The 20,272-nt window shown below is 39.0% G+C and overlaps 1 protein-coding gene across 1 annotated transcript; it reads left to right on the forward strand.

Annotated features, from left to right (window-relative positions):
- The first annotated feature begins 96 nt into the window (after positions 1-96).
- On the forward strand, positions 97-16,761 carry LOC140926716 (uncharacterized). Its single transcript, XM_073376423.1, has 2 exons — positions 97-193; positions 14,897-16,761. Exon 2 carries the CDS (start codon positions 14,925-14,927, stop codon positions 16,182-16,184), a length of 1,260 nt encoding a protein of 419 aa, XP_073232524.1. The 5' UTR covers positions 97-193; positions 14,897-14,924; the 3' UTR covers positions 16,185-16,761.
- The last annotated feature ends 3,511 nt before the right edge of the window (positions 16,762-20,272 follow it).

Below are 20,272 nucleotides of genomic sequence, written 5' to 3' on the forward strand. Positions count from 1 at the left end.
GACATGCTATGTGTCATACACACTGTATCTGGCCTCCTCTCGTCGCAGAGCTGACGAAAGGTCACGGTTAGTAAACTGCGTTTCCTTTCTCTATTATACTCAAAATTATTATGTATTAATTCAAACTCCTGTGAAATAGAGTCTGGCTTAACTGCAGAATACCCTGCTTCGATTCAGGCAACTCGTAAAATAGGTAGATACCGATCGCACGCGGGAGTCATGTGTTCGAGACCGCACGTTAGCTTAATTTTATCTTTTTTCCTCTGCGAATCCACTTATCCACCGGGGAAATAAACTTAATCATTACGTGTCCTCGTACGTCCCACCTTGATACAGAGTGGACTCTCACTGTCGCGTAATTTTTAAGTGCGTACATAGGTACGTAAATTTTACGCGCCTACAATAACATAGAGGCCAGGGGGGGGCCCACGACTTAGCGAAATTTCGTGTACCTATGATCCACCGATTTATGACAGCACATCCGGTTGCAGAGTTGCTGCTCTGTTTTCGCGCGAAGCACAAAGATGGACGCCCGATGCTATTTGGTTTCCTCGTTATTTTTACCCACAGGCTAACGGAATTATGTATCTTGAATTCCGAGAATATTAAGAAGGTATATAGTCGGCCTTTCAAGCAAATGTCATGACCAAACAAAGAAGTTTTAGTATTATTTTAACGATAAATATCATGCAGCTGCGAGGAATGTCATGGCGAGTCTTGCGATGTTTCAAAACGAGTGTCGTTAACGTTTTGCGGCTTTTGCGGCCTCTGATTTAGAGAAGTCGTCAATCAAAATATAATTTCCTAAGCGGAATAGAATGGGGAAAACGCCGATGGCCACAGTTTAAAGTGTTCACCGCTGGAAGGCTGGATCACGCCCCGTAAAGTTGCAGAAACTTGCACTCAACTGCATGGTTTTTAGGAATGTCATGGTGAGTCTTTCGCTGTTTGTAATCGAGCGTCACTCAAGAGTTTGGCTTTCGCGGCTTCTGATTCATCAAAGTCATCAATCAAAATTGCCTATCCTGAGCGAAATTCCGTGGAGAAAAAGCTTATAGTCACAGTTTAAAGTGTTAACAGCTGGAAGGCTTTATAACTCGACGTAAAGTTGCTGCAAGTGCTCAGTCTTCTGCTGTTCGAAGACCCTCTGGCATGATGTCGCATAGATAAGGTTAGTAGGTTTGCTGATTTTTCTTTTAGTGCACGTGAGAGAATTACAAGGAGCGTAGAGTAGCGAAATATTAGAGTTATTCAATGTTAGAGCATCAGGCTGGAGCGTGAGCTTTTAATAGTTAAGAGAATTAGATAGTTTTTTAAATGATTGATGATAGGGGAATTCTTAAAGAACAGGTGGTTACTATTAGAAAAGGGCAGTAAAACATCCGAAAGAACTACCCTTTTTCTCACAGCACTTTCTACTGGATCTCTAAAACTGTATTTTATTGTGTAAGAAACACATAAAATAGAAAAAATGTGACAGAGAATAGACCGTTTGCTTTGGGAGGTGGTGCCCCAGGAGAGGTGGAGATATAAAGAGGGCCTACACCAAGAAGAACAATATTGTAACAAAAACAATAATTTTGTTGATCAATTATTATTACTAGTAGCATTTTTTGAGTACGATAGTATACCAGAAAGATACCACATGCCTGCAATTGCTGTGATCATAATTTATTGTTGTAGAGGGAGGCAAGCAAGGTTTTTGCTTAGGGGATTTCAGGGGTGGTAACAGCACACCTACACTGTATGACAGAGTGCATTGTTGCTTATGGGCGATTGTGAAACTTAATGACAGCAAACTTAATTTGCACAGATAAGCAAAATTGCATTGCCAGTTATTTTCTCTCTGTGTGGTAGGGGATAGACAGTTCAATTACATGTGAAGGACTGGAAGTATATTTTTTGCCAATTTTCCATTGCTGAGCCTTAAAATCCATATTGTAAGACAGTTGCACATAAGGGATATTTGCATTATTTGATTCTAGGATCCTTAGAAGTTGTAAAGAGAGGGGGTCTTCATGGCCAAAACAAACAAAAAGTATTTTATATGAAACTTGAATGAAATTTCTCCCTGGTAGGGAGTTGTTGGGAGAAAATGGCCTCCCTGGAAAAAGGAAGGATATTTTTGTTCTGTAATATGAAAATTTCATCTTAAGACTTGCACTTTTTGTTACTAGAAACAATACATGTAAGGGATGGAACCAAAATTCGAAGGTTACTGCAATAATTCACTGCAGTAGAATGGTTTTTCTGTTTCCTAATAACAATGTTTTTACTCTGTAACTTTTTAATAAGGTTGACAGTGGTCTTCTTTTATTACAATGTTGAATGGCATGCCTGATGGGGAGGGGTATGTACCTGTAGCTGGTGGGGCAAAAGGGAGTATCCAACAGAGAGTTCAAACCTTTTTAGGACAAACAGTCACCCAGTGCAGCTTTGAGTGAGCCAGTGATCATTTTTTTTCTTTTGGCCATACATGGACAGTATTTTTATTTTTTGCTTTATACTTCAATTTAAATTTTTTCCTGTATTTTTGGGTATGAAAATGTATGATAATGAGTATGACACAAAGGAAACTAAAATTATCCAGGGATAAAATTGAACCATAATAATAATGATATACAGCTGTGTATAATTAGTATGTATACAACAGTTTTTCTTCTAGTGTTAAAGGAAATACTGAAATTTTATTCACCTACTTTATTTGATTGATCAATGATATTGTTATTTTTCTAAAAAAAAGAAACATCAAAATATTTTCAATAAATTACATGTATGAATTTTAGAAACGTGCAAACCAGCCCTGAGACATTCAAGCTGTGATTATTTCTTTTTTCCAAAAAAATATTCACATTCCTTGTTATTGACCAACGTCCTTTGATCCTGTATTGGCTCAAAGTCTTAGAGCTTAGATTCGCAATGCATTTTTGATTCTTTTCCAGTATCTACTGAAAAATACAGTCAAATATATACCATCTCTTCTTAGTTGTATCCTTGACAACAGGCTTTCAATGCAATGTTCAAGTTGTTTTAACACACAATCCCCCAACAAGTGAAGGTCTAGGAAATATTGGGTAAATGTAGATAATTATAAACATCTTTTTTGTGTCAAAAAGTGTTTACACTCCTATTTCACTCTTGAAACGGCTTGATTTGCATAAAAAGAGTGTTTTTTTTATTGTTCAGTAGCTCTCGGCTCAAGTTCATATCTTGATCCCATCAATGTATCTTCAGTTTTTTACCAGAGTTTTCAGTGGTTTCAAAACAAGCCAGTGACCACCGACTTCCATCGGCTACTTGATTGTATGTTGCCAGCAATTCCAGTGCCCCCAGCCTCCAGATTCGGCTGCCTACTTTAAAACATTTTGAAACCCCTGAAGGTTATCTACTGACGGTGAGCTAGTATAATTTTACAAAGGAACCCTACCAAAGGATCAGAAAGCCAAGCCAAGTAGTGTAGGATAAAGACTGATCATCTCAAAACCCACTCCCTATTCCATGGCACATACCTGTATAGATGTACCATAACCTTCTCCCTGGGTGTTAAAGTATCAGTAAAGAGGGGTTTCAGGTGTTGCCTCTTGTCTTTGTTTTATTTTTCTGATTTGCTACAACCTTTGCTCCTCTGTAGGGAAAGATGGTTTGGCAAGAGAAAAGCAGAAGACAGTTTGATCAAAGGATTTATTAATTCACATTTTGCTATTCCATCTGTTAAGAGGATTTTCTAACCAGGCCTGGGTTGCTCGAAGCATGGTTAGTGCTAACCAGCGTTAAATACCATGGAAACCTATACATTTTGATACCTCTTAACCAACGGTTAGTGCTAACCAGGCTTTGAGCAACCGGCCCCAGATCATTAAAATAGTCTGGAATTTATTAAAGCTGAAAATAAAAATACATGCTGTTCTTGTGGTTCCTTTAAAAGACAGCCTTAAATAAATTGCAGGTCTGAAAAATGGAGTTGTAAATAAGCTCATCTGGCTATGTTAATTTGTGATAATCTTTTTCTCCATCAAATTTAATTACTAGTAAAAACCTGCAACCAAGAACCTGTATTTTCCCAAGTTAGCCTAAACAAGTCAGGTTCTTAAAGAAAAAATAAATAGCACAGATTTAGGTTCAGTCTCAAATAGGTCCTTATTTTCTGAAAAAAATACTTTGTAGCTTTGAGCTAAAAGTATTTAGTGGCATTCAGCTCTTTCCTTAGTATATGTAAAATCTGTACGCCATCACATTGCAGTCAGAGTAATAAATATTATTAGACACCTATGTCTCAAAAGAGGACCCTGAATGTTGACTTATCTTACTTTCCCAAGTGTACACTGTGCAGAAGCTTTTTCTAAGAGATTTTATAAATAATGGTAATAGGACTGAGGGGAGTCCAATTCAGTCTGTAATCATACAAGTGTTACAAACTTGGACAACCGCGAAGCAGGAGTCAGATTTGTTTAATCGTGAGTATGATTACAGATTGAATTGGATGACACAGAGTCCTGTTACCAATTAATAATTATAACCATTACAATTTCCAAGAAAATAGATGCATTCCTTTTTGGTGAAAGAGTGTTTGTTCATACCAAATGTCCAAAGTGAGGGAAAATATCACTGGTGGAGACACTGCCTAAATGTTGCATATTCATCCATTTTGGATTAATCCTCAGTTTGTTTGGGTAAGTGATTGTTGCTATGGTTATCATGATAACTTCTGTGATTGGTGGGTTTAGCTGAGTGCATTTAAAATGATTGGCTAACATAACTGTCCGATTACAGGCAACTATACACAATGATTAAAGAAAAAATCAAATCTGAGGAAATTGTAATGGTTATGATTAATAAGCTGTTTCAAATTTAAGTGCTCTTTTATAAAGACAGCCTAACTGGAAAATTTTAGCCTGACAGGTTCTTAAAAACCAGTTTCTCAGTTGTGGATTTTTCCTGTATCCTTGTTGAGCTTAATACTGCACATCACTATGCTGGGTGTCAGCCCGTCCCTTTTTTGTTTCTCCATGTCAATGAGGTCAGATAGGGATTTACATTTGGTCTTCTAGACCATGGTGCCTTTAATAGAAAGCTTTCTTCTCCTAATCAGGATCATATTAACCATCCTTTACTCTGACTGATCATAACTGAGGGATGAAGAACACTAAGGGATGAAGTTGTCATAACTCAACCACCAACTCCTTTCCACAGGAGAAACAGAATGCTTAGGGATGGAAAATAAACATGAGAAACTGACTGAAGTATAGAGAGTATTCACGTGACGTCACGGTGGCCATATTGGTGTCCCAAAACAATGAAACAGAGACCATGGTGTCCCAAACTAATAAGCCAAGTGAGTGAATACTCTCTATTAAATTCAAGGTTAGTTTGGTTTCCTATAGTTGCATCTAGGGTGTTTGCACTCGTATCTCCAAGCGAAATATGTGCAGCACAGCCTCCCCCCCCCAGAAACCTTGATTTCTTCAAAGCTACTTAGTGCAAGATCATTAGTTTCAGTCTTTCCTGTGAAGTTTTTTAAGTCTTACAAAAAAAAACTACAGTTAACACAGTCGTCTAGTTAAAATTTGCTGATCCCTGACAAGAAAGTGAATGTCAGGGAAACAGACACTTATCCTTGAGGTCCTTGAAAGAGAGTTGGCATGTAAAGTCAAGAAATGTCTTACCAAGGACCAGCTTCGAAGCACACTACTGTACACTGGCCTAGACACTGTCAGAGGATTCCATCTAAACAGAATTGACATCCTGAACCAGCTCAACATGATTTCAGTGTCTTCTTTTGCTGCAGATTTTCCATAAACCAGAAAAGTGTATTCCTCGAAATGTCAGCATTCTTCCTTCCTTTTAACTTATTTGACAGTGAGTTGTACTTAACATTAATGTTTTATGGCTCTGTAACAACATTTCTGTCCTCATGGACTTTCACCTCTCTTTATGAGTTGTGTGGTAGATATACTTTTTAATACTTCTTGATATTCTCTTGTTTGTGCTCTTCTGTCATCTATTTTTGTCTTCCCAGCTAAGCAACATAAAATACATAATTTAAACATTAATGCCCAGAGACTAGCCTGTGCCACAGACAGAACTAAACTTCTGGTTAAGTCCCCCTGTGAGACAGCACTGAAATCCTGCTTCTGGGCACCCCGTGGCCCACCTGTGAACTAGCACTTGCATATGTACTATGATTGGCCTCTTAAAAATACCATTATCAGTGAGCCAATCAGGTTGAAGGGAATATCGAAACACATTGCGATTGGTAGCCCATAATATTGGCACGGCTTTGCAGATGTTACTAACCGGCAATAGATTATGTCTGCGACACAGGCTACACTGACAACCAGACTTACAGTGTAGGATTTAAATATATATTGTTTATAAATTCAAAAGTAAGCATATATTGAAGTCTTTGAAAATACACAAAATTCATTTTTTATACCTTAGATAATCGTCAGATAAAATAAGGTGCAGTACAGCATTATGAATGACCCTAACTTCTAACGTGTTCTAAAGTAACTAGACCTCTTATTGAGTCTCACATTACAGCTCTAGTGATCCCTTCGGACCTTCAAACCTCTAAAACAGTTAAAACAGCTGTTTTGTTTTTTCACTTTAATTTCATTCTTTTTTGATTTACTAATTAATTACACAACTATAATCACTGTAATTAATAGAATTTTTTTTTTTCAACTGTAAAGGTCAAGAACCAATCAACACATGTTCGGGAGCGATACATTTTTAAATAAGTGTTGTAGTTATCAGTTAAGATAAGGAGTAATTTCGAACTAGTCATTTTGACAATATGACTTGTAGTGCATAAGGGTTCCTTTTCAGGTGCGTTACACTTGCAAGCTTAGAAAAAAGGAAGGGCACAAACTTTCTTGATTTCTCTCAGATAATGACAAATTGGACTACTTTTGGGCTTAAGGCTTGTTCTAAACATAAATCCTCAAAGGCAAATTAAATGCTAAAAATCCAACGCTAACCTTCCAGAAGCACGCAACATGTGACTATTTCGAAATTAATTAGTTGAGTAGAGCTTTCAGCAACTTTACGTCGAGTGGCAAAGCCTTCCAAAAAACTGTGCCCATAGGCTTTTTCTCCACGGTATTTCGCTCAGGATAGGGTATTTTGATTGATGACTTCGATGAATCAGAAGATGCAAAAGCCAAAGTCTTGAGTGACGCACGATTAGACAGAGAAAGACTCACCATTGCATTGCTCAAACCGTACAGTCGAGAAGAGCTTTCAGCAACTTTACGTCGAGTGCCAAGCCTTCCAGCTGTTAACACTTTAAACTGTGACAATAAGCTTTTTCTACACCGTATTTCGCTCAGGATAGGCAATTTTGAATGGTGACTTCGATGAATCAGAAGCCGCGAAAGCCAAACTCTTGAGTGACGCTCGATTACAAACAGCGAAAGACTCGCCATGACATTCCTCAAAACCATGCAGTTGAGTGCAAGTTTCTGCAACTTTACGGGGCGTGATCCAGCCTTCCAGCGGTGAACACTTTAAACTGTGGCCATCAGCGTTTTTTCCATTCTTTTCCGCTCAGGAAATTATATTTTGTTTGATGCCTTCTCTAAATCAGAGGCCGCAAAAGCCGCAAAACGTTAACGACACTCGTTTTAAAACATCTCAAGACTCGCCATGACATTCCCCTCAGCTGCATGATATTTATCATTAAAATAATACCAAATCTTCTTTGTTTGGTCATGACATTTGCTTGAAAGGCTGGCTAGATACCTTCTCAACATTCTCGGCATTCAAGATACATAATTCCGTTAGCCTGTTGGTTAAAATAACGAGAAAACCAAATGGCATCGGGCGTCCATCTTGGTGCTTCGCGCGAAAACAGAGCAGCAACTCTGCAACCGGATGTGATGTCATAAATCGGTGGATCATAGGTACACGAAACAAGTACTAGGCGCTATTGGAGTCGTGGCCCCCCCCCTGATAGAGGCATACGCATGACTTGTCGCGCGTAACCTTTTCAAGGAGCTGTGCCACGAAATTTATCAAAATTCGAACAGTAGGATCTGCCAACAAACTTTGTGTTGTTGTCAATTCATGTCAGCAAGATCAAATATCTCCAGATTAACCAGGCGCAACAGTGTTAGTGTGATTCTGGGTATGGTAAAAACCTTGCTTCTTGTGTTTGTGAACTGGCAAAATAGGCTGATTTAGCAACAGAAAAGGAACATCGGTCGACGATGGGATAGCGTGCAGAACGGACTAAATGTGACGTCCGGTGCCCAAATTTGTTGCTCTTCCTTTGGTCAAGCTAGTTGTTTGATTTGCGTGTGCCATTATTGTCTACTGACATTACCGTTCTTTTACTAAATCAACCTTACGAAGACAGCCATGACACAGCCCCTTTAAGTTGAGCAAGTTTCAACTGTTATGTTTAGGTGTGGCCTTTCATGCATTTACGCACATAAAACTTATGCAATAGTGGAAATCCACCTAGCTTGCGAAGCATGGCAGTTTTGGTTGGGCACACAGACAAGCCAAGGTGGGCAAGGGCAGTGAAACTGTGAGGAGATTGGGGCGGGAGCACCGCCTGCCCAGACTGGCAGCCTTTTTGAGTAGTCCGTTTGCCGGCGTACGGATTGTGCCAATTGGATCTGAATAGGATAGGTAAAGCCAATGTAAAATGTCTTCCTCCCATGGGAGAGTTCTAAGTGACTGAACAAATCTTCTCTGCTAAACAAAATCAAAATATCAAAGAAGTATTGACTGGAGCATTGTCGATCTTGAATATTCTACGGGAAAACAGGGTAGTGGGAAACATGTCAACAGGTTTTGGCAAAAGCATGATCTTTACTTTCTTTGTTCAGGTAAAAGAAGAAATGTCCCATGATCATAACTTATCCTCTAAAAATGGTATGTAATTATAATCCAGATCCAGGCACTTCAGTCGGAGAAAACCAAAGAAACTAAAATCTTTGTTTAGCCGTTATAAAAAGCTTTAGCCTTTAAGACTGGTCAAAGAAATGGGTAGTTTACAACTGCATCTGAGATCAACAAATCCTATCAGAAACACCTACAGAAGTATCAACCAGAGGAAATAATTACTCAATATGGATGAAACAAACCAGCTTTGTGACGTCTAAATAAATTTAAGACTTAGTGTGGCAGAAGTAAGATTTACTCTCACACTTAGTCACCTACATGTGAGATAGAATAGAAGAAAAACCTGTTTGTTCAAGCAAACTTCAAGGTCATGTTTCTCATTATCACAAGCTTTTGAGTTTAGCCTGTCAGCACTTTTTTTCTGATTGGCTGGGGAAATTGAATCCTGACAAGTTGTCAACAGGATGTCAAATAGACTACAAGTATCCCCCATTTTTCCTCAGGGATAGTAGAGCAAGCAAAACGTGAGCGCGCGTGAAAATCACCCCACGCGAGAAAAGGCGACACGCCCCGGGGAGAGAGAAAAATGAGGAACTACAGACAAAGCCCAAGCTTTTGACCCTTCACGGCCGACTGATTTTGGAGTGTGAAGTTCGTACCCCTTTCTAAATCAATTAAGCGCATCCAATGGGATTCCTTCCCTTATTGAGCCGTCACTGCTCTTGTCATCGGTAAACTGCGGGGGATACTTATTGCAAGCAAAAAAAAACCCAGATACTAATTTTCTTCACGGCTGTTTCGCGTGAAGAACTTGATAGTGTAGATAACTTACGATTTTTACTCATGCCAAAATGCTGCTTGTTCCAATGAATTTTTTTTTTCTGATGGGTAGATTATGCTCTGGATGTGATTTTTGCCGCTTATTTTGTACTGAGAGCTTGTGACACGCATGTTAATTTTCTGCGGTTATTGTTTATGGTCAGCATGATTTGCCCTCCGATGCAAGAGCATTTTCTTTGACCTCTTTTGAAAAGTAAAGCTCTTCAATGCGGCTAAATAAGGGTTTTGGGTTGTTTAATTTCTCCGGCGATTGCCTCCTGGATCTGAATATTTTTAAGCGATTTTCTCGTTGGCCGTGAATGTGACCGTGGTTTCCTGCAATGTTTTGTCACGCTGGGCCCAGCTCGTTAGCGTTTTTAGCGGGACAGATAGTAATATCCAAATCGCGCAAGAATGGATTGCAGCTTAAACTAAAACTACATTAACTATGGAGAATTGCAATGTGACTCAGTCATGACTGCTCATGAATTTTAACTGCCACTTGTTTTTCTGGAGATAATGTAAGTCTTTAGACTGGAGCACGTAGTTCCTCCCTTGGTGAGGGGGGCGTAAGGGGGGTCTGAAAACCGCAAAACCGCACAGAAATATGCCAAAAAACCGAAAACCGCATCAGATTTTTTCCCGAATACCGAAACCGCGCGTACATGTAGGCCACAATACGAAAGCTGACGTCAGCAAGACCTGTGATATGTTCTGATAACATTGGCCGTTAGTATTAAACATACCATCATAACGCTAACGATATATTGTACTATACTATTATACTCTATTTACTACTAACCAAATGCCAAGTATGCTGGTCATGTACTTGAACGAGTATGGATATCTCCCTTGACTTTGAAAAACTCTGTCACTGATCCTGTACGTGTCTAATATTGGGTGACTGATTACTTTGGATGACCCTGTGCTAGTTGTGGAACGCGGCATAAATGTTTCTTCTGGAACTGTGACCTTCTTGTCTCGTAAAGAGTTCACGTTCAGTGGAGAAGATGATTGTTAAAACGTACAGCTCTTCTGAAATTCTCCCTTTACTTTCCTTCTTAATAGAAGATTGCCACGCAATAAATTACTACGTCCTCTTCGCTTTCAGTGGCGACCTCGACGACCTCAGTTGCCATTGTCGCGCATTAAATCAAAGCAACGAGAACACGAAGTGGTACAGCTGTACGAGTCGACGCATCATTGGCCAAACCGATTAATCACATTAAGTATTAACAAGAAAAGGCCGTAGTGGCAAACCACAGAGTTAAATTGTAAGCTGATATAATGAACCCTGATGCGTTGTAAAACAAAACACTTGGCTCGCGCTTGCAAAACAACTGGATGCCGACCGTTCTAAACAGTGTTATCACCGGAGACACTTTTTTTTCACCGAAAACCGCGACTTACAGGTTGTAATAACGGCAAACCGCTTAGTGTTTTGAAACCGCAATACCGCAAGTTAAAATAAAAATTACCGCAAAACCGTACCAAAAATAACGCAAAACCACATCACCGCAAACCCTTATGCCCCCCTCCTTGGTGATAACTTTTGAATTAGCTTAACACCCTTGCGACTGTTCTATTATTCCCACTTTGTGATCAGGCAAGACCATGGCTTCGGTTCTCCGCGCGAACCTCATCAGTTGCCGGGTTGGATTTCTGCTTAGTTGTTTCTACAAGAGGAAATCTAGTTCTTTGTTCTGTGCTGTTATTTGTTCTTGTCTAGTTTTTTGTCCTGTAAATTGTGATTATGTCGAGTGTTGATAGCGGCTGGCGCATTTTTGACAGATGTTGACAGATTTCCATGGAAGAGCCAATCAGAGTTTTGCGTTGTGAGAGCAATGCATTAGTTCAAAAGCTTAGGCTTTGTCTGTAGTCCCTCATTTTTCTCTCTCCCCGTGCCTTTTCTCGCGGGGGTGATTTTCATGCGCGCTCGCGTTTCGCTCTCTCTACTATCCCTGCGGAAAAATGGGGGACTACTCGTAGTCTAGATGTCAAAATCAGTTAAAGGGGGTGGCAGTTGAAAAGGCCATGAATCTGGGCAGGTGGTTGTTATTTTCGTCGCGGCTTCACCGTTCAGTAGTGCGGCCAACGAAACTGCCATGCTACGCAGGCTAAAATCCACCCTTAGTTTAACATATTTCTTGCTTACTGACAGCTGTAATTAACATTTGCTACAGATGATGAAGGGTATGTCCCCAAATGTTTCGTCTGAAACTGAACCTAAAAGTAGCTCTTTTTAACAATACGTGAATACCTGATTATCTCACAGGTTATTGAAAATCTTTCAAGTCTGTTTGAAGATGCTTGAAGATTTGCATGAAGATCCTAGTGCAGATCTTTGAGGACCATTATTGAAAATCCTCAGAGATCTTAGCAAGATCCTTGAAGATGCTTAAAGTTTTTTGGCAGGACTCTCAGAGATCTTGGAGCGATCCTCACTGATCTTTGCACCAAACTCACGGATCTTTGCCATATCCTCAGTACACAAATCTTTGCAAGATCCTCACAGATCTTTGTCATATCCTCACAAATCTTTGCAAGATCCTCGCAGATCTTTGCATGATCCTCACAAATAGTCCACAACTTACTATATATCGTTTATGAAATTTTAATTGGGTTCTAAAAAGAATCTAATTAAGAATCTTCTTATCCTAAACTGCCGACAAGTACCCCAAAATATAACAACCTATTTTGCCAGACTTCAAAAACACTAGGTTCTCATATGTGGGTGTTACTACAGCAGCTCGCGATGAAAATTAAAATGTTAAAATAACTTAATTATTTAATAAAATATTACCACTAGAACAACTACAATCTGCTAAAAATTTCACTTTTGTTCTACATCTTCTAAATGTTTGTGAAATTACAGGTAAAAAGTTTTTAGCATTTCCTGAGGTGAGAAACATTCTTTTGGAAATCAGAAAGGTCTAACAACTGTTTGTTTGTGGTATCCTTTGAGGTTTATTAGAAGGAGATCCAGACAGTGACCTTTGAAAGATCCTTGTATGATCCCCACAATTTCTTAGAAGATCCTTGAAGGATCATGTCAAGGATTTTTTCAAGGTTTTAAAAAAGATCCTTTTAAGATCCCTGTCAATTTTGTAAGGATCCCTCTGAAGATCTTTCAAAGATCTTTATGTAAAGATCAATACCCTTAAGGATCCTGACAAAGATCTTCCAAAGATCCTTGTATAGATACTTTAAAGATCCTTGCAATATTCTCAAGTATCCTTGAGGATCCTGACAAAGATCTGTTTAAGATCCTTGAAAGGATCCTTACCAAATCTTTGAGGATCCTTAAGGAACCTTAAAAAGATCTTTGCAAGGATCTTTGCCAAGATTATCTTAAGATTGTTAGAAGATCCTCATGAAATCTTTGAGGATCCTTTGAAGATTTTGTCTTTGAGGATCTTTGTAGTATCTTTGCAGATCCACAAAGATCAGGGGCACCCAACAAAAATTTTTGGAAAATATCTGTTTGGAAGATGATTTGAGATCTAGAATTTTTTGGAACATTAAATTTGTTGTAAAATTTCTTGCTTGCCTGCCTCTCCTAGGATTTTCGAACATCTAAAAAATGGTTTAATCGCCCATTTTTAGCGGATTTTTACTCTAAAAGGGTCACCTAGAACTTTTGGGAGCCTTTTTTCTGGCTGAAGTTTTGGAAAAGGTAAGTTTTGATCCCTAAAATTTTCGGATCACTAAACTTTTAGCTGGAAAATCTGAACATATGAAAAATTTTTAGGGAATAAAAATATGTCTATATCTACCATTTAAAGTGCCCATCGCCTAAAATTTTATATTTTCTTATCTGAAACTATACCTTATTAAAATAACTTCTGCGAAAAAAATTTTGCCATTTCAACAAAACGTGATTTTTTAACCAATTTTTGAAGTCCACATTTTTGCGGTACACCCGCGCCGCTGATCACACAAACTAGCAGACTCATATATGACGTCATGTGACGTAAATTAAGGAACTCGCATTACCTTTCCTTCACCAGCTGTACACAAAAAAGATCAATAACAAGTAAGGACTGAATCACAATGTCTTCGCAAGAAGAAAATTTTTCTGAAACAGAAAAACTTACCAGAACTTTAAATGTTTTCCTGTCTATAAAGTCACGTGTTCCTTAAAGTACGTCATACCCCGAAAGAAGACTAAGATGAATGGTGTGCCAAAATGGCGGCAAATTTGAACATTTTTAAAAAATTCTGAAAAAATCATCTTTGGTTCAAATCGCAAAATTTTTTCCAGAAGTTATTTTAATAAGGTGTAGTTTCAGATAGGAAAATAAAAAATTTTAGGTGATAGGCACTTTAAATGTAATACTAAAATACATTTGACAATGCTATGTGTAAGTGGTTTTAAACTATATTCTCGTTGGGTGCCCCTGAAAGATCCTGCAAAGATTTTCACCAGGGGTGGTAACTTGCAAATCCATTTGCAAATGTGTCACTCTTTCATTAAGTTCAGCTCACTTTGAAAATTTTCCAATACGAATACAACATATTGTCATTGTTGCTGAAGCATTTTAATCAGGCAGCCTAATGAAAGAATCCTGGGAACAAGGTTGTCATACTCACATTTGCTGCTGATGCTATCAGTTCTGTTGGTGGTGTACATGTTGTAGAACTGTTAATTTTTTATCACAGATAATTTTTATTTTTCCTTTGTTTAAACTTGATTAGCATACACTACCATACCTAAAAACAAATGAAAAATAAAAATTACCTGAGATAAAAATTTAACTGCAACATATACACATTGTACGCTATGAGTATCATGATTGTCAGTAAAGCTGGGACATTTTAAATTTTCAGTAACATTACAAAGGAAGAACGTTGCCGATAAATTACGTTATGAACATGGGTTATTGTTATACCACGTACTTCCAGGTGTCTCTAGCAGGGGTTCTAGCAATGAATCGATTACAGTCTGTGCCAAAAAGTCGCCTTCAAAAGTATTTTTCACTAACTTTGCCCAGGGATGGTTAAATTCAAATGGTAAAGCCATTTCTCGCATTGATTTTTTCTCTGCTTTGTTCCCCTTGCTTCCTCTCTCCTAATTTTCTTGTTTAACTTGGCTCAGCTTTCATGTGGCCCTATCTCATACTAAACAAACCACAAATAAAAAACACACGAAATGTGGAAAATGACCTGTACTCATGTTTGGAGTAAGTTCATAAAGCTGACAGTATTTTTATTTCTTCTCTAGATTACCACTTGCCAATTCCTGATTCAGAATGGAGGACCAAATTCATAGTAGGAATGTTGATCAAGTACTTGAAATGCAACCTTGTCTGCGATCTTCACTTGACGTACACATAGAGCCAAAACCTTCTCCGACATCCTCAATGGTCACCATGGAGGAAATTGCCCCACAAAATGACACCATATCTGATGAAAAAGAAACACGACTGTCAAACCAAATTTGTTGTTTTATAAAGTCAGTAAAAGACAAAAGGCTGTCTACAGCAGAGAAGAATGTTAGAAGATACTACAAACAAATGGAACAGACTAAATCCACCCTTGAGCAAATTGATACTCAAGAATTACGAAGAAGAAGCATGGCTTCAGAAGATGGCAAGGAGTTGAACATATCTGTTGCTGTAAGACTGAGCTTGTTATGTAACATTGGATTACTTGTTTGCAAAGCAGTTGCGACACATTTGTCTGGTTCAATGTCAATCATTTCCAGCTTAGTAGACAGTGCTGTTGACCTGATGTCTGGTTTGGTTGTTTGCTACACATCTCATGCCATCAAATGCACTAACTACTACGAGTATCCTGAAGGAAAAACACGTCTGGAGCCTATCAGTATAATAGTGTTGGCAGTCATCATGGCAGTGGCCTCTATACAAGTTATAATCACATCGGTTACAAAGATAATAGAAAACTCTGCTAATCCTGATATAACTACTGGCACAATTGCTATCATTGCCGTGACAGTTGTAATCAAAATGCTTTTGTTTCTGTACTGCCGACATATTAAAAGTCCTTCCACTAATGTGTTGGCACAGGACCACAGAAATGATGTATTGTCTAATGCTGTTGCTTTAGGATTTGGGTTTCTTGGGTTCAAAGTATGGAGGAATGCTGATCCATTAGGTGCCATCTTAATAAGCATTTACATATTTTTGGGCTGGTATAGAACTGGAAGGCAACAAATCCGTGACTTAACAGGACACGCTGCATGCCCGCTAATACTACAGAAACTGCTGTGGGTTTGTATGACCCACGATCCAAGAATTCAGTTTATTGACACGTTAAGAGCCTATCATTTTGGGTATAATATCCTTGTAGAGGCACATATTGTCTTACCCTCTGATATGAACCTATGCGAAGCACATGACATTGGCGAGTCACTTCAAAACAAACTGGAAAGCCACTCTGAGGTTGAAAGAGCCTTTGTTCACATTGACTATGACTTTGAACATCATCCCAGCATGGAGCATAAGATGGGCCAACCATGCAAAGTCACTGTTGACTTTTCAGGAGAGTGAAACGTTGTCAGTGAAACAAAAAATAGGGCAACATTTAGAACTTGTTAAGACTTCAGAGATACAGAGTCTATTAACATTCGACCAAACCACCCCCCATCCTCTGCTAAACACAAATCAACAAAGTCCCCAATTTGTAACATGAGTGCGTTATAGATGTTATGTAAAGTGTGCGTGAAGTGCAGATCATCAAAATTTGCTTCTATGTAATAACAAGATAATTATTGACAGTGATAAAATAGGTCAAAAAGTGTCCTTGAAACTATACTATGAATCGAAAACATTTTTTTAATTTCGGAGAACAAATGTGCAAAATTCCAAACTAAAGGACAGAAAAGCTCTGTAGTCAGAAGGCGATTTTATCTTGGCTGGTTATCCGTAAGAGAGATCGGGAGATCGGCGCCATATCCGGGAAACTGCCAGATAATCCAGGAGAGTTTGTATATGTAAGGATATCTGCAGTGAGTGAAAAATCACAATAATCTTAAGTCTTACATAGTGCATCTTAACATACGTGATTGCGTTCAATGTAAAGAGGACAGATCGTAATTTTGGAGAGCTTTGCACGGTCGCAGGCTAAATTTTGGAGGCCTTTTGCGGTGAGTTTTTTTTTGTGTGTGTGTGTGTGTGTGTGTGTGTGTGTGTGTGTGTGTGTGTGTGTGTGTGTGTGTGTGTGTGTGTGTGTGTGTGTGTGTGTGTGTGTGTGTGTGTGTGTGTGTGTGAGAGGGGTCTTAGTTTTCGTAATTGCGAAAAATTTACCGTTAAATTTGACCTAAAACTCGGTGGAAAGGATCGAACATGATATAATTTGACAGATCACACCTATTTCGGTTACAGTTTGACTTTATATTTCGACGGATTCGATTTTAAGGGGTCTTAGTTTTCGTAACACCCGGAAATCATCTGGTGCTCTATCATGTACAGAGGTATTACCTACACTGTACAGCCAGGGAGATGGTGATAGTATGGGGGTTGTGTGGCATCTGGGTAAGGACGTGGTGTGCGATTTATTGAGTGGGGACCTATCTAGACTGTCCACAGTCCCCTATTCTTTCGTCAGATCGTCGAGATATAGCGCGTCTTACCATTAATGGCGGCCATCTTGATTTTCAAATGTACCGAGGGGGCGGGCGTCGGGGATTATAGCTGTAGGGGGAGGGGGACGAGAAAAATACCAAACCGCCAAACCAAACCGCCCCCGCCCCCCAAGTAGTTTTGACACTCATGCAAGATGGAAACCACTAACGCAAAGCCCTCGATCTCGCCCATCTTACGGGAAAATAGAGGACTGCGAACAGTCTAAAAAGTAAAGTGTTCTTCATTCAATCTAAAAAAATGGGTCAATTCATAAAAATAGAAAGTGACTAAGTTGGGATCGCGAAAATTACATATTTGCCCAAAAGTGACGGAGATGGGGTCTATAATTGGCCAAAGAATAGGGGTAGGGGCTCTGAGAGGCCAGCGCACATACCCAGCAAAAATTAACCCAAGTACCCCCCCCCCTTCCCCCCCACCGGACTGTTCTCCTTTTCTTGAACAATCTCCTTTCAGAACTGATTCAAAATAGAGCTCTCGTCTTTTATAGTGTAACTTGAAGAAGCTGTCAATACTATTAAAATAGCTATGGCCAGGTATTTCATGTCGCTTTGACTTTGAATTGCTGTTGAACCTAGATAGATATTCCTTATTGTAGAAAAATTCTTCGCCAGGCTTTTCTGAAACAATTGCTTTAAGAAAACCTTCTGCAACTCGCCATGACTAGAATTTTTCATCATTCGGTCATTCTCTAAATCTTCTAACCCTTTTGCTGACATTTTCTTTTAATCTTCTTCCCCGAGGCCATTATGCATGGTACTGTTCATATTCCTCCCATTTCAGGCTTCCTCCATCGACCAATATTCGTTGCACGATGAACTCTGGCTTGTCAGTCAGAATTGCGAAGCAAAGCAATCTCACCCCTACACCTGGACCTCCATCTGTGAGTTCCAAAATGCAGGGTTTGACTGGAGCTAACTTAAATTCTGATATCTTCTTTAATATGGTATTGTTAGTTATCAATTCCTCAAACACTTTCCACAAACTTCCTCCGGAATTTCTTTCTAGATGAGTAATAGCATTTTCAAGGGACTCTTCAGTAAAAGTTGACATGCCATCGATGAGCTCATTGGCCTTGCGATTTCTGCTCGGTCTACATCATCTTTCATTTCTGTTTTCCATGCATCGCTTGCTTTTGATAAAGCATTAAATAAATGTTCATTCGTTTGTTGATCTCATAGTGTTTGAACCGGCAGCTTTCTTTATCTGTTACACAACTGACATCCTCTTTCACTGTTGTCTGAATGAAACAAGAACATTGTCTTTAACTTTAGCACAAAGACTATGGAATGGAAGTGAATATTTTTCAAAACTATCAGAGCCAACCTCTTAAAAGTGTGGGTTTTCATGTCTTGACCTCATGTAATCAGACGCCCAGGTGGTACTATCACCTGGAACAAAAAACTTAGGGCGAACAACTACAAACGTCTGGTAGGCAGCTCTTCCTTGTCTCTGACAAATTCTCCCTCCTTCTCAAGGAAACGGTGTGTAGCAGGAGTGTTATGTCCGAGAAGTTGAAAAGCGTATGCTGACGTTGAATGTCATGAGAGATGTGTTGTAAGAATTGTCAAGATATATATTTGGCAATGTCCTAAGGGATCTCTGGATATAAATGCTTTCTACTTGAAGTCATTGCAAAAATACGAAAGTAAGAATGTTTGATTTTCTACTGTCCCTTTGGGTCATAATAAACTCAATTCCATGGTCAAAACGATGGCATGGCTAAAGCTGGAATTAAGGGATATTTTACTAATTACTCTTTGCGAGCAACAGCGTCGGAGTGTCGAGATTAATGGGTCAAAAAGATGTAGACGACAAGTTGATTCGGGGAGTTACTGCATGGCATCGATCGGAAGCCCTTCATGGTTACAAACGAGAAATTAACGAACAACTGCTTAAAGTTTCCAAAATCAGCAGTGTAAGGCCAGTCCAATGAAACAACAACCAGTACGATGCGGGCCCATAAGGCTCACATGGGGTAGTCCAATGGCTACCCGAACTTTTAGAGAGAAAAACACAACAACAAAGCCGATTCTATCTTTCGAATAAATTTTTAAATGTCCTTATTGACCTAAATAACTGAGAAAGAGCTAGAGCGAGAGATAAAAAAACAAAGGAGACCAATTACATTGGAAGAAGAACATGGAAATTTTATAGCGGCGGGTCAGAAAATGAGAAATGCTAACAGGCGGTCACAAATTAAAGTCGAAAACGTGGTCTTTCGACTATCAAATGTCTAAACGTAGTATCGATGTTAATTAAAGACAAGGACATCACATCATACAAATTGTTGTTAATAAAGCAAGATCGTGTGCTTGTAAATTATTGTTAAAGTACTTGCTTCTTTGACTAGTGAATCTGGAATGTTTTTTTTCGAAAAAAATTGGTCGGTCGAGCGATGGGAAACGAAACATTTTATTGGGATGGCCTAGTTACGAAGCCACTTCGGGACCTCCGACTGCAACTTTGTAACGTTCCTGAGCTCCGCGAATCCTTAACTTCGTGCTCCGCCGAAGTAAGATTAACGGTTTTTTTTATGGACTGTGTGAGGGGAGGAACCGGGGTTGTCTACCATTTAAGGAAAGAACAGTTTTTTACTGCACAGTGAACATTTTAATCACCTTTAATTGTAGAAATGTCAAGTGAAAATTTAAAGATACTTACAGAATATAAATCAGAACGTAACGTAACAAAACATAATCTAAATAGAACATGCGTTTTACTGTTTTGAGAAGTAAAGCTGTTTCACGTTAGATTTGTGACAATCAACATCTGCCTCCATTAGTACACTATACTCCTACAACACGTCAATGGGAAATTCAAAATTCAATGTTTCGGACGCCAGTAGACTGCTCTTTACCCGACTTTTTAAGGACTCAAAACATGGTTTGAGTTATCGAGGGTAAAATTATATACTGGAAATGATCTGAGGGGAAACAAAAACTACTTCGAGTTAGCGGGAGGTTCGAGTTACCGATCGAGGGTAAAATTACGGT

The sequence above is a fragment of the Porites lutea genome, chromosome 2 (genome assembly GCF_958299795.1).
Source record: "Porites lutea chromosome 2, jaPorLute2.1, whole genome shotgun sequence".
NCBI lineage: Eukaryota > Metazoa > Cnidaria > Anthozoa > Scleractinia > Poritidae > Porites > Porites lutea.

Excerpts from the sequence above, each read along its gene's own strand:
- LOC140926716 (XM_073376423.1), top strand. The coding sequence starts at position 14,925 with ATGGAGGACCAAATTCATAGTAGGAATGTTGATCAAGTACTTGAAATG.